The 15927-nt window shown below is 41.3% G+C and overlaps 1 protein-coding gene across 1 annotated transcript in view; it reads right to left on the bottom strand.

Annotated features, from left to right (window-relative positions):
- Positions 1-15927, bottom strand: part of F13B (coagulation factor XIII B chain) — a 30782-nt gene that overhangs the window by 4349 nt on the left and 10506 nt on the right. Inside the window, exons 2-7 of the mRNA XM_065409835.1 lie at positions 15534-15734; positions 13185-13370; positions 10362-10538; positions 8870-9046; positions 3670-3849; positions 3055-3246 (exon numbers count right to left, since the gene is read on the bottom strand). Of these exons, the coding sequence (XP_065265907.1) occupies positions 3055-3246; positions 3670-3849; positions 8870-9046; positions 10362-10538; positions 13185-13370; positions 15534-15734 (1113 nt within the window). The remainder of the gene's footprint in view (positions 1-3054; positions 3247-3669; positions 3850-8869; positions 9047-10361; positions 10539-13184; positions 13371-15533; positions 15735-15927) is intronic.

Genomic DNA, 15927 nt, shown 5'->3' with positions numbered 1-15927 from the left:
AGGTGAGTAACCATTTTTTCTTCATCGAGTGCTTGCTCATATCAATTCCAGTTAGGTGACTCCCAAGCCCTACCTAGGCGGTGGGGTCAGAGCTATGGTACGACAGACTAGAGCACTGCTCTGCCGAAGGTTTCATCATCACTAGCGTACTGGGTGATGGCGTAGTGAGCGGCGAAAGTGTGTGCTGAGGACAACGTCATTGCCCTGAAGATCTCTTGAATCAGCACCTGGGCCAGGAATGCCGTCGATGAGGCCTGTGCTCTTGTGAAGTGAGCCGTGAGAGCCGGAGCCGGAATGTTGGCTAATTCATAGCAGATGGGGATGCAGGAGATAATCCAAGGTGAGATCCTCTACGATGAGACCAGGATACCTTTCATACGGTCTGCCACCACCACAAATAGCTGGTTCAACTTTCGGAACAGCCTTGTGCATTCGATATAAAAGGCAAGCACCTGTCAAACGTCCAGAGAGTGGAGCATCTGCTCCTGGCTGCTCGCATGAGGTTTGGGATAAAACACAGGCAGGAAAATGTCCTGGTTGGAGTGAAACTGGGACATGACCTTTGGAAGGAAAGCCGAGTGAGTTCTGAGCTGCACCTTGTCTTTGAAGAAGACTGTGTATGGAGGGTCATAAGTGAGGGCATTGAGCTCCGAGACGCTCCTTGCCGAAGTAATGGCAATTAGAAAGGTGACCTTCCATGAAAGATACAGGAGTAAGCAATTTGCCAACGGTTCAAAGGGAGGTCCCATCAGTTTCAAAGGAGCCAGGTTGAGGTTCCATGTAGAGATCAGCTGCCGAACGTGTGGGTATAGATGCTCTAGGCCCTTGATGGGGACCTGCAACAGTGAAGTGCAGCCCTGGGAGCACCAGATCGCAAACCTCTTCCACTTTGCCAGACAGGTGGCCCTAGTAGAGGGTGTCCTGCTACCGAGCAGAACTTCCCTGACTGGCTGTGAGCACATGAGCTCCATGGGGTTTAGCCATGAAGCTTCCAGGCCGTGAGGTTGAGAGACTGGAGGTCTGGGTGACGACGGCATCGGTGGTCCTGGGTGATCAGGTCTGGGAACAGCGGCAATGTGACTAGAGCATCCATCGACAGCTCCATGAGTGTGGTGTACCAGTGCTGGTGTGGCCACAGCGGCTCTACTACTATGACCACCGCCTTGTCCCTGCAGATCTTGAGCAGGACTTTGTGTACGAGCAGAAATGGGAACAAGTACAGCAGATGGTCTGACCGTGACAGGAGGAAAGCGTCCGCGATGGAGCCTTGGCTGTGGTTCTGGAAGAAGCAGAACCACTGGCACTTCCTGTTGCTTTGAGTAGTGAAGAGATCGATGTGAGGAGTTCCCCATCTCTGGAAGACGGTTAGGGAAAACAAGGAGAACTTGCTAAGCAAGCCACCACAGTTCCAACAACCATCACTGGCAGTAAGAAGGAAAAGACAGTTACCTTTTCCATAATTGGTGTTCTTCAAGATGTGTTGCTCATGTCTATTCCACAGTAGGTGTGCATGCTCGCCACGTGCACCAATGCCGGAAGTTTTCCCCTAGCAGTACCCAGAGGGGGGGAGCGCCCCACAACCCCTGGAGTGGCGCCTGCCTGGCACGGTATAAGGGGAGCTGCACGCTCCCCCCACCCTCAGTTCCTTCTTGCCAGACAACTCCGACAGAAGGGAAGGAGGGCGGGATGTGGAATAGACATGAGCAACACATCTTGAAGAACACCAGTTACGGAAAAGGTAACTGTCTTTTCTTCTTCGAGTGATTGCTCATGTGTATTCCACAGTAGGTGATTCCAAGCTATATCTGTTGGAGGTGGGTAGGAGTTCACAAGTTCCCAGGATAGAGTAGTTATCAATAGTTCACAATCAACTTGGAACGGCGTATCGAGTAAGGTCCAGTTCTATTTATTTCCCACATAAATAATTTGGATAATGACATAGAGAATACACTTATAAAGTTTGTGGATGATACCAATCTGGAAGGGGTTGCAAGCCCTTTGGAGGGCAGGATTAGAATTCAAAATGAACTTGAAAACTGGAGAAATGATTTGAAATAAATCGAATGAAATTCAATAAGGACAAATGCAAAGTATACACTTAGGAAGGAATAATCAATTGTACAAATACAAAATAATCTGGGGGTTATAGTGGATCACAAACTAATTATGAGTCAACACTGTAATACTGTTTCAAATAAAGCAACATCATTCTGGGGTATATTAGCAGGAGTGTGGTAAGCAGGACATGGGAAACAATTCTTCCACTCTACTCAGCACTGATAAGACCTCAATTGGAATACCATGTCCAGTTCTGAGCAGGACACTTCAGCAAAGAGATGAACAAATTGAAGAATGTCCAGAGAAGAGCAACAAAAAGATTAAAGGTCTAGAAACCATGACCTATAAGGAAAGATTGAAAATATTGGGTTTGTTTAGTCTGGAGAAGAGAAGATTGAGGGGGCACCTGATAACAGTTTCAAGTACCTAAAAAACATTGTTATAAAGATGAGGGTGATGAACTGTTCTCCTTAACTACTGAGGACAGGCCAAGTAATAATGGTCTTAAATTGCAGCAAGAGATATTTAGGTTAGACATTAGGAAAAAACTTCCAAACTGTAAGGAACTGTAAGCAATGGAACAAATTACCTATGGAGGTTGTGCAATCTCAGTCACTGAAAGTTTAGACAGTACTTAGTACAGGGGACTGGACTAGATGACCTATTGAGGTCCCTTCCAGTCCTACATTTCTATGAGTCTATGATATCATAGAAGCCATTAAGCAAAAAAGCAACTCATGAAGCCTCATAGTTTGAATATTTCAAAATATTTAAGCAGCATGGACAAGAAAACAGTTATAAAATATTTAAATACAAGTGCCAGCACCAGTAATTAACTGAAATATAACTGCAAATACAGTATACAATTTATTGTGATTAATGACAAGTAATAATGACCATTAATCTATCCATCCAGGTTGTTCTATCAACAATCTCCGTAGTATCAGAGCACCTCACAAGGATGAGGAATTATAACACTGCAAGCAGAATACTTACCAATACATTTAGGAGGTGATGTCCATTTTCCCATTTTACATGTTATTTCATTTGATCCATTTATCCTGTAGCCATGATCACAACTGTATCTAATAGTGTCTCCTGTGTAATACATCTTGTCCTCAGTTATTGCTGTACCCTTCTCAATAGGAGGTGGCTGATCACATGGTATTTTTTCTTTGGCTTCTAAAACTATAGCAAAAAAATTGGAAACATCTCTCTCAAATTATTCATATTTACAAACTATTTCCTTCCCACCAGACACCACATCCAAATGCCCAAGAAAAAAAAAGATTGGCCTTATAGACTGTCCAGCTGGCTAATAAATCAGGGATCTGGTGGAGCAGTTAGGACTAGTGGGGATCAGACATAAAATTTGGATTCAGATTTAAATCCATCTTCAGATCCTGGCTCTTCCCTCATCCTGTCCCAAAATGATCAATACCTAGTTCTTACATAACACTTCTCACACATATCAAAGCACTTTACAAGGGAGGTAAATATCATCACCCCAATTTTAAAGATGGGGAAACTGAGACACAGACATGAAGATTAAGACATGTTTTGAACTGGGGTTTTACTTCAGCTCCAAACATTTGTAAAGCAACTACTAACCAATGCAACTTGGGGGTGAAGTCCATTTTCCATTCTCACACTGGATTTCTTCTGATCCTCTCATTGTAAAATTAAGCTGACATGCCAAATGTACTTTGGCTCCATTATGATATGTTCTTAAATCTGTGAGTATATTGGCATTGGGAGGCTGAGGTGGAGGAGGGCATTTATTTCTTCTATCTAGAAAGAAAACACATATTTGGACATGTGGTGGAGGCTTTAATCAGATCATCTCTATCAGGAAAGCAAACTGGTTTCTTAAGGTTTACACACACATGCACATCCATGCCAGAGAAACAAACGTGAAGAAACAATAGAAGCAGAACCTGGAGAGCTCTGGGTGACACATTTTGTTCCGATTTTTACCTCAAGAGTCTAGTTCACCACAGTCGGACCTGATACGCTTAACCAGCATTATAACAGACATTTTTGGGGAGATGGTGCTATTTTCATAGGTTGACACTCTCACTGTCTGTACAAATCCTGAGTAAAAAAGCCTTTACAGACAGGTTAAGGAAATCCTCCTCTACAATCCAGATATAGGGCATCAGTGCAGCTTGTCCACAACTTCTTGTCCTGCAAGCAGCCATGGCCTGCGGTATCCACCCCAAAATGATTTTTGTTTTTGTTGATCGGGGTAGGAGGGGGAGGGTTGCTAGTGATCATTGTAGTTGATGGACACAGTGGTCACGTTCACTTTTCTGAACTGTTCACCAAACCTCCCCTGCTGAGCTTAGGTCCATGATGAACAAAGGACTACAGAGTCCCACTATGCTTCCCCCTCTACTTTCTAGGGGTTCCCCAGGTATTGTCACTCTACTGTAGCCACAGAAAAGGGACATTAATCAAACCCACAGACTCAGTCAACCATGTAGTTCAATAGAGTTTAAAAGATTGGATTTGACCCAGTGATTTTAACAATCCAATTTACTGATAATTGCAATGCAGTTCTCACCCCAATGCCATTTAAAAATAGGATGCAATTTTCTCTTTCCACTGAAAACTAAAATTTGGAGTCCACAGGTAAAGGTCACAGTCAATTTTAAAAAGTATTGAACTTAATCTTGAAACACATACTGCTTATTCAGACCATGTCCTAGATTTAAAAAAATCAACATCCCATAGCCACGGGTACTTTAGCCTTCAGCTGCATTAGACTGTTCTGTAAATATCAGTTGTGAATGTGAACCAGTTCAGAAGTTCAATCTGACAGTTTCAGTTAAAGCATTTTATCTATTAGTAATAAGAAAACAAGAATGTTTATGAAAGTAAAGTTAGACAACACTGAGTGTAAGAAATCATTAAAAAATGTATGGTAAAAGGAATGTTACAGATTGGGCTTAAACCAACAAAAATTAGAGCTGTCAAGCAATTAAAAAAATTAATTGCGATTAATTGCAGTTTTAATCCCACTGTTAAACAATGATAGAACACCATTTATTTGAATATTTTTGGAGGTTTTCTATATTTTCAAATATAGGCTTGATGCTGGGGGCTCTGGGCTTCAGCCTCCCTCGAGACACAGGGCTCCGGCCTTCAGCCACCTGCAAAGCTACACCCTGGGGCTGCCGCCGATACCTCCCTCCACGCCCAGAGGTAAGCGATTAACACATTAATTTTCTTTTTACTCAATCGCAGGCATTAATTGTGATTAATTGACAGCCCTAATAAAAATGATGAGCTGGAACTGTAAACTGTGACCCAGGACCCGACACCTCAAGTATACACTACTACAGAGCATATCACATAACTGGAAGAAAGCTAATGTTGTGCCAATTTTTTCAAAGGGTAAACGGGGAGACCTGGGTAATTATACAATTGTCAGCCTTCCATCGATCCTGGGAAAGAAAATGGAGAGGCTGATCCAGTACTTGATTAATCAAGAATTAAAGGAAGGTAATGTAATTAACGCAAATCAACATGGATTTATGGAAAACAGATCCTGTCAAACTAACTAGATTTTTTTTTTTTTATGAGATTACAGGTTTGGTCGACAAAGATAATAGTGTTGACGCAATATACATTTAGCCTTCTGTAAGGTGTTTGACTTGGTACCACACATTTTGATTAAAAACTAGGATGATATAAAATTAACATGGCACCCATTAAATGGATTAAAGATTGGCTAACTGATAGGTCTCAAAACATAATTGTAAACAGGGAGTTGTCACTGAGTAAGTGCGTTTCCAGTGGGATGCTACAGTAATCAGTTCTTGGCTCTATAGCATTTAATATTTTTATCAATGACCTGGAAGAAAACAAAATAATCACAGATAAAGTTTGAAGCTGACACAAATTGGGGGAGTGGTAGGTAATGAAGAGGACCAGTCACTGATTCAGAGAGATCTGGATCGCTTGGTAAATGACACAAAACAATATGCATTTTAATACAGCTGAATGTAAATGTATACATCTAAGAACAAAGAATGTAGGTCACACTTACAGGATAGAGGACTCTATCTGCGGAAGCAGTGACTCTGAAAAAGGTTTGGGAGTCATAGTGTGATGCTGTGGCCAAAAGAGCTAATGCGATCTTGGGATGCATAAACAGGGGACTCTCAAATAGGAGTAGAGATGTTATTTTACAGCTCTGTATTTGGCACTCGTGCGACTGCTGCTGCAATACTGTGTCCAGTTGCGATGCCCACAATTCAAGAAGGATGTTGATGAATTGGAGGGGGTCCAGAGAAGAGCCATGAGAACGATTAAAAACATGCCTTATAGTGATAGACTCAGAGAGATCAATCTATTTAGATTATCAAAGAGAAGGTTAAGGGGTGACTTGTTTACAGTCTATAAGTATCTACATGGTGAAAAAAATTAATAATGGATTCTATAATCAAGCATAGAAAGGTATAACATGAAGCTAGACAAATTCAGATTGGAAATAAGATGTACATTTTTGACAGTGAGAGTAATTAACCACTGGAACAATTTACCAGTGGTTGCAGTGGATTTTCCATCATTGACAATTTGTAAATCAAGATTGGATTTTTCCCCCCTAAACAATATGCTCTAGGAGTTATTTTGGGCAAGTTCTATAGCCTGTGTTAAACAGGAGGTCAGACTAGATGGTCACAATGGTCCCTTCTGGCCTTGGAATCTATGAAAACCCAAAAGCAAAAGTCTATTGGTGTTGAAAAAGAAATTAGCTGACTGAAATGTAAATTTGTACAAACACTGCTACTGGGTAGCACACCCAATAATGCCATATATATGCTTTCTGCATGCCTGTCAACTCTGGAAGGGGATCACCTCACTGAGGTGGTTGTTGGAAAAATAGAGTATGGTTACATTCAAAATAATAAAAACATCTGCGACATCATAGAATGAACAGGGATCATGCACAGACATGCATCTGCCCCATTCAGAGACAAATCTATAATGGAGATAAGCATCCACACTATTACATATAACTGAGCAAAAAATAATATGCATCCTGATGTGTGCAGATCCCACCATATAGATGTTGGTTGCATAATTTCAGGATGAAAAATGAATCAATAGCAATAAGTCTCTGGCACAACCCACAGTTTCCCAGAGTCTCCCACAGCAGCACTAATATCTGCCATAAGCCCACGTGTGCAGTGACAAAAAGTTCAAGTTAAAGCTGCCGTAAGCATGTTCAATTTGCCCCGAGTTTATTCTGCTTTTGAAAAGGAACAGAGAGAGAGAGAGAGAGAGAGAGAGAGTTGCAAGAACTTAATTTCTTCATGGAAGGCCATGCCCACTTCTGATGTGCATTCAAATCAAGCAACTCGGGTGCACCATGTTCTGACCATTACTTATTTCTTTTCAGTTGTAACTTACACTCCAAAATTAGACCTATTTTTTGCCTTTGTGTTGATGTTTTCCACATTTGATCCCCTTGAATCAACTGAGCTAGCTAAGAAATTAATCAGGGGCCTGAAACTGCTCTCACTGACATCAGTGATAAACTCTATGATTTGCCCCAGCTGCAAATGATTGTATGTTGTGAATGTAAATGCTAAGGAAAAGATCCTGATCCCACTGGAGTCAATGAGAGTTTTGCCCTTGATTTCAATGGGACAAGGATTTTCCTCTGATAGATAATATGGCATTTAACCAAAAACATACTTTCAGGTTTCAGAATTACGAGACAGTCATGAGAAGTGTTTACAGTTTCATAAAAAAGTCACGTTGCTATTATTATGTATTGGTCAAACCCTGACACATTAAGTTATCACACTTGTACTACAGGTGGTGCAGGTAACAATTCTTATAATAAAGGTTGCCTGACCCTTTCCATTAGAAGACGCTGTTTTCCAATTGCTTATAAAACAGTCAAATTTTAACCATTAAGGGTGAAGTTTCCCATCTTGGGTGTCTGCCTCAAGCTGACTTTTGTGGTGGTGTTGTTGTTGTTGTTATTAAACGATTCAGCTAAATGGTGCAGCAGTTTTCCACAACAAGACTAGGAGGAAATATGTTGTTTTGACCATTATAAAATTTTATTTTTACAACTCTTTTATTGATAAGCTCCAGAGCCTCCACTTTTTGGAGAAAGGACTTTACATTTGGCTGTGGGAAACACTGAGGTAAGTGATGAAATTTTTGCCATCTCTCTGAAAATGTGTCAGTCTCTGAAAACTGCAGTTAGTACACAGTAAGTAGAAGTTTAGAATTAGGCAGCAAATTTTCTAAAGATTATATCTGCACTGAGCATGCTCCGTCCTCTCACATATCCTACTGCATGTGACATTCCCACACAGTAACTAAGCATGCTCCATCCTCGGCTGCAAGGGCTGAGCAGGACTTTCCTTGAAATTGCTGCTCCCAGCTGCTGCAGGCCACTATGGCTTACAGAAACCAAGAGGAGGAAGAGATTCTTTCTGTTCTTTCAGTGCTCCTTCTGCTGACACCCAGGCAATGTGCAGCCTGATTCAAATGCAGAGGGATAAAGAACTGGGATGGGGAGCTGAGGGGGAAAGGGAAGGAGGCAGATGCAGGGGCTGGAGCTTGGTGGTGGAGGGTGGAATAGTATGTGATCATGTAGTTAAAGACTATTGATGCATATGCATAAGGAGGCTGAATTAAGGTTGCACAGGCAGCCTTAATTCTGACATTTCCTAACTTTTGAGGGCTTCACTTCGAAACTTCAGTGTTATTTTAATGTATATTTTAAAATGTAATAATAAGGGTGGTATAGGGGCAGGAAGAGATACATGGAGAGAGTTACCTTCACATATTGGAGGCTCTGGATACCATCCAAAGTCATAACACTGAATTAAATCAGATCCATTCAAAGAGTAATTTTTCTGACACAAAAACTGAACCACATCTCCTTCCTCATAGCTTTTCTTCCTGGGATAGAAATTCCCATGTTCTATCTCACTTAACAAGAAGCATGTTACTTCTAGAAAAGAAAAACACACACTGCGTAAAACAGATTTAAAACAACTCTATCAGAATAAATCCATTAAATGTTTGGAAGCTTTTCTCACATAAAAGAAACAAAGGCTGCAGGGTTAAAGAATACCAGACTTCGGAAGATTCAGGTTAAGTTATTCTAGATGTAAGCAGAGTCAGAATGAGCTCTACCCTGACATCTGGTGGTGAGTTGTGGAAAAGGACTTCAGGGGCTGATCTTGATTGCATGGGCACACCCACCCTGCCTAGCATGATGGACTGCTTGCCCAAATGGTCACTTTGGCTGCTGTGGGATCCCCAGTCTCTTTGTTATTGGGACAGGAGTAATAAAGTGAATCAAGGACAGTAGAACTGTACTTGGCATTTTATGACGGAGGGATTCACCCTCAACCAAGCAGCACTCGCTAGGCAAGGGACATGGGTTCCAAACCCCAGTGAATTGAGAGAGGCTGGGGACAGGTATGTTTGCTTGGTAGTGTGGACCCCAAACACCACCTTGACTCTCTTCCTCTCTCCATGGTGTAATAATAGAGATAAGTTTGACTCAGTTAGGAGTCTTGTTAGGTGCTGCAGAGATGAAATCACGGATTCCTAGGTCTAAGCATTAGCCCTACTTTGGGCTAGTAGTTCTGAGTGTGCCAGCACTGAGGCACCCCCTACTAACAGCTGAAATCACTGAGAGCTGTGTTAAGTAGGGAGGGGCTGAAGACAAGTTGGTGAGTGGCTAGCAGGACGGCTAGTGGAGAGGCGGAGCTGATGGTGAAGACTGCAGCAGAACCCCACGGAGAGGTGTGGCAATCAGCCATCAACCCGAGCAGTGGAGCATGTAAGATGCCCCCACACTGCCTCCCCCCCACTTCCTCCCAGGCTGGGAGGGAAACTCTGCAGATGAACTTCTGAACTCTGGAGCCTGCACTGACCAAGGTCAGAAACTGTGGGTGGGGTGACTGTTGGGTTGCTGGACTTAAGACCCTGAGGGGAAAAGGACACTGCCAAACTTACTTGGGGGGTGGGTCTTTTGCTCACGGTTTGTGTTATGAATCCTGTTTGTGGTGTTTCCCCAACATAATGCCGCATTGTTTCCCTCCTTTATTAAAAGGCTTTTGCTACACTCAGACTTTGTGCTTGCTAGATAGGAAGTATTGCCTCTTAGAGGCACCCAGCGGGTGGTATGTAATTGTCCCAGGTCACTGGGTAGGGGCTCGAGACAGTTTTGCCTTGTGTTATTGACACGAAACCCCTAGATACTTGTTGCTGCCAACTCTGATGGGCAGAAGGGTTACATAAAGACAACAACATACTAGTGCAGTTCGGAGTAAGGGACCATCCATATGTACGACAGACTGCCTTTTCAATAGTGTTTCCTCCTCTGGTGTGGTATCCCTCATCACATTCATACATCAGTGTTTCATTCAGTTTGAGGATCCGCTGGGTTGTGGAGTAGTGGCCATGATGTAAGTCTGGTACTAAGCAGCTCTCTTTAAAAAAAAAAAAAAAAAAAAAGTACATAAATGTTGGGGCTTATTCCATTTCAAGATACATGACATAGGATTTTTCTCGCTATATCCTCATTAAAGTCTCATGTTTTTAGTAGACTGTTCAAATCTGACACAAAGCTTTGCAATTAATTTGTAAATAGCCGGGGCACCAGTTATTCAAGTCCTCTGATATACATTTAACAACAAAGTTTGGAGGGAAATGGATTAATTTGCACCAGATGCACAGCCATGTTTGACTACACTGATTCAAATAAGTATATTCAGACACAAACATGTGTTTGTTTCAATAGTTCTGACTCTGCAGCTTCCCAACTTTATATATACTTACACAGTCTCTCACTGTTGTGTGGGTAAGCGTAGGAGCTTTTAGCAGTTAGCTTCTTCCTATAGCACCCTGCCTAACAGGCAGAGATTTTAACTGTAACTCACAGACATAAACCAACATTCACACACAGTAGTAAGTGTACCACGTGTGACAACAAGATTTAGATTATACACCTCTACCCTGATAGAACGCTGTCCTTGGGAGCCAAAAAATCTTACCGCATTATAGGTGAAACCATGTTATATCGAACTTGCTTTGATCCACTGGAGTGCGCAGCCCCGCCCCCCCAGAGCGCTGCTTTACCGCATTATATCCGAATTCATGTTATAGCGAGTCGCATTATATCGGGGTAGAGGTGTACTAGTAGGGTGGTCATAAAAATCCTGCACTCTTCAAAATGGAAATAGCAAGAGAAATGGAACCTTCCCTTCTGAGTCCACCCTTTACCAGAGAGAATCAAGGCCCAAAGAGTTCTCTTCAGGCATGCCTGCTGTTTCTCTAGGGTAGAGTAACCAGCCAGGGACCAGAGAAAAATATATTTTGAACTACGAATATGACTCCATAGATATACCTTACAAATAACTGTAGTGCTTCTCTGTATTTTTACCATTCAGTGAGTGTTTCTGAATTGCAAATAGATTGATCTCCAAAGAAAAATTGACCCTAAATGAACAAAATGTACTACTCACCAAATATTGTTCAGCCAGCTCTAGTTTTTAGTGTGTAATACTTGTAATTATACTTTGTTGTATTTTGCAATGGGACTATCTTACAAGCCATAGGAAAGCAAGGGGTGGCCACACTGCAGAAGTTTTTATATTTGAGTGAGCCAAAGTCTGCATGGACATGCAGAAGATGAAAATCAATGCAATTCTACCACATTTTATACTTTTAAAATGGAAATGTACTTAACTGCCAACATTTGTAGCCCATAGGGATAGCTTGCCTTTACTATATTCACTGCCTTGCCGTTATTATATTCAGTAAGAATGCAAGAAACCTTTAGGCTTGTATCCTATAAGACATTGGCTTCTGCAGTTAGCATGCGGCTTGAGGGCTATGAACTTTGGCATAGATAAATGGCCCAAAGGTAACCCCAAAGTTTTGGGGAACTGGAAGAGTGTAAAGGGGAATTTTGTCCATAATGACATCAGCCAACCATAGAAGCATGAGCTAACACCAGCTTTTGGAATGTTTTGGAAGGAACATCCAACCACAAGCGTGCGATGGCAACGAATTAATGTATATGATAATGAGTTGAAATCATTAATATACTAACCTATAGAAGGACACCTCAACACTAGTAGATTGAGAAAATACGAATAAGGAAGAGGGGAAATACCCCTACTGAATATGCATTAGACATACTGGCATCAGCGTAACGTATTATAAAAGTTATATCCCAACCTGTGGGCAGTAGGAGAGAGAGATGTAAGAATGATGGCCACTGGTGAAGATGAAGAAGGGGATGGTGATGAGGAAGATAATGGCTAACATTTCAGGTTGTTCTGCAAGGGATGGTGTGAGTATGGATGTTCAGGTGTACTTTCTGTGTTATCTCTATCTACCTTATTGAGTTACAGTGTGTGTGTGTGACTGTCCTGAATGTATTAATACATCATTTGTAAACACAGAAGAGTTCTTATAGCATGAGTGTTGCCACTGTGCCCATCAAGGTTCCCAGTTACATAGTAATTTTAATAATACTGGACCTGATCTTGGGACAAGAACCTGTTAACTCTCTAAGTGATAACTGGGAATGCTTAAGTAATCAATATAATTAATACATAATCTATAGATCAGTCTACACATTTAACTTTAATTATTCACTAATGTAATTCACACAATGTAAAAGTGTGGCAATGTGACATCAACAGAGATTATCACCCATTGTCATTCAGTGCTATGGTGTTTGTATAGTAGCTCCCTTTCTGAAGTTAATATCCCAACAGTGGAAAGTCACAGAAGTATTAGATGTAAAACAGTATTTATACTATCCCTAACCTCATTAGAAAATGTGTAAGGTTTCAATCATTTAAGCAATTATCTACCCATTTGGCCCATGATCCTGCATAAAGTTAAGCCTGCATGTAAAGGTATACATGTGATATGAGTAGTCTCAATGGGGACTATCGTCATCTAATGCAAATTGATGTTGTCCCATTGATTTCAACCAGCTGAAAATTTGCCCCAGTGAGTTTAAAAGCTGCCCTAACACAGGGAGACTCTAGCTGTAACAGTATCATATAGCAGCAAAGATACAAAAAAAGTCAGTTATAAAGAAGAATGTAAATTCATACCAAACTTTTTAGCACAGCTTGGGTGAGAAGACCATCCTTCTGGAAGACATTGCACTGTTTCATCAGCATTACCTCCTGGAGTTTGATAGCCGGAAGCACATCTGTATAGCAATTGTTCCCATATTTTGTAGGACACTTTTGTATCAGAGAAGATGCCATTTTCCAAGAGAGGTTTGCTACATTTTTCTACATGAAAATAAGTAGGCTGATTAGAAGGGGGCAACTGACAGAGTATTATGTTTCTCTATAACTTTAGTATATATTTACATGGGGATTTGTCTGCTTCCTATATTTGCCTACAGTGAGGAGATAACGAGCTCAAAGATTTTTCTATCTGCTTACCCTCCTGACATAGTAACAAAAACCCCAATATCAAATAGGTATTTTAAATGTTGAAATTAGAAAGATAATAAAGTCACCTAATTTGGTGAATCTGGACAGTGGTGGGGTTCACACAATCTTCTTTCTTGCCAGTCTTAACTATTCTCTTTATTTTGTTCCAGATCACTACTGAAGCTGCAGTGCACACAGTCAGTCCTGAAGTGATGGAGGTAGTCCTGAGAGTTGGTGAAATTACCCAACTTTCAAGCTATAAGACTCTCTTCCAGTGAGTAAAATAGGAGCACTTGCAAAGACATAGTGAGAGTTCTCTCCCAGTAGCAATTAAAGGTCACCAGGAAGGGAACTGATAACCATCAGCAGATCATAAGCAGATGAGCACCAGGAGAGCAAGAGAGAGTTCAGTGTTTTGGTGACTTCACTGTTTACTGGCCAGATGTGCCCTCTATTTTTTTAAAATTTACTTTAAGAGGCACAGATGTTCTCCCCACTCCTCTATAACCTCAGAACTTGATATTACTGTGTGTAACTCTGGAACCTGACATTGTTTCAGTCAGCCATTTTGTATGTCCAGCCACTGCTAGCTGAAAACCAAATACCACATAGCTAGAAATAATCTTAGGTCTTTGAGAGGCAAGGCCAAACAACTGTATGTTTGCAGTTTCTGCTAATGAGAATGGGAAGGTGGGACAGAGAGTTAATGTACCGTGAGAATGGAAGGAATGTTTGGACAGTCAACCTTGGTTTTAAGTGCCCCTACATATAAATGTTATTGTTATGACTAGAGATACACAGAATGCTTTGTTAAGAGATAAATGAGTAGGTTGCTTAAATTAGGAGAATTGGTGACCCATTGGGGTTACTATAGTGACCCACTAAAAGTCGCTGTGAGTTATGTCCTTTTTTAAGTTAGCTATAAAAGATTAGGCAAAAGGATACACTTTGGAGCAATCCAATAAAGCTTTTCTTTGGGCAAGAAGCTGGTACCTAAACTCCCTAGCAGCTGGATGGAAGGACGGCGCACGGAATTCTGGTTGTAGATTACTCAAAACCATCTCAGACTTTGGGTAAATATAAATGTTTGGGATGCTCTGAACCTACTGCTACAGCACTTTTGTGTGTGCGAATGAAACCTAATAAAAAGGTAGTTTTAGGTTAAAGCATTCTTGTTTGTACCAATCATTTATCAGACAGAGGAGCTGTGTCCCCATTGATTTATTCCTGACACCGCCTGAAGAGAAACAGTCAAGTTACCACTGCTTTGGGTTCTGAAAACCCTGGGTAACACCCTAAATACCCTCTGGGATGCTATTACTGTCTGAGGAAGCAGCCAACCAGTCACCTGAAGGCAACTCCTACTGATGCCAAAGTGCAGCTTTCACTTTGTTTAACCCCTGCTGATGAGACAGAAAATTTCTGTATTAAGGGGAGGGTTTCCACCTGTAAGAGGCAAAATTACTGAAGATGAGGGGAGGCAAAGTGAACTAAAATCTGACTGAAATTGGTCATTTGCTCAGCATGGAGGATGGAAGGGGAATCCAGTACCACTTGAATAAAAACAATAATGAAAACACAAAGGCTAAATAGGGATGTTCTGAACATAAGAACAGCCATACTGGGTCAGAGCAAAGATTCTTCTAGCCCAGTACCCTGTCTTCCAACAGTGGCCAATGCCAGGTGCTTCAGAAGGTTAATCAGAACAGGTAATCACCAAGTGATCCATCGCCGTTGCCCATTCCCAGTTTCTGGCAAACAGAGGCTAGAGACACCATCCCTGCCCATCCTAGCTAAGAGCCCCTGATGGACCTATCCTCCATGAATTTATCTGATTTCACAAAAAGGCAATATTCCTGGTTTTGGTACTAATTTTCAGAGAGAAAGAGGTAAAGTGTCAATATCCAGTTCCACTTCCTAATTTTTCCCTAACTTATGGTTTTATTACTACACCCTCTTGGTGAAATCCATTACAATGTCCACAGGAAACAAAAAAGGCCAATGAAATTGACTTACTATAACACTTTGGTGCTGGTGACCATCCTGTTGCTGTGCATGTTATCCTTGCATCTTGACTCCCAGATTCAGTTGTATAGCCAGCCACGCAGGTGTAGGAAAGCTTTTTCTCTTTACTCATTGGAAAATAATAACTTTTAAAACTATAATAATACTGGGCTATCTTCCCATTTTCTATGAGTGGCAAATCACAAGGCTTATCTACAAAAGATTTAATTATGTTTTGTTCATTACAAATTTCTCCCATGCATATAACAGTGCTTTCTGGATTAATTTAAAATTAATTGGCTTGGCTGAATTCTGTATAGGTACCTAGGGTTCATACATGAGGTCCCATTCTACAACCATTTACCCTTTGAACTTATACTTGACTTGCCTAGTTGTTAGTGAGTAA

The sequence above is a fragment of the Emys orbicularis genome, chromosome 8 (genome assembly GCF_028017835.1).
Source record: "Emys orbicularis isolate rEmyOrb1 chromosome 8, rEmyOrb1.hap1, whole genome shotgun sequence".
NCBI classification, from domain to species: domain Eukaryota; kingdom Metazoa; phylum Chordata; order Testudines; family Emydidae; genus Emys; species Emys orbicularis.
This window is presented reverse-complemented; position numbering and strand designations above follow the sequence as displayed.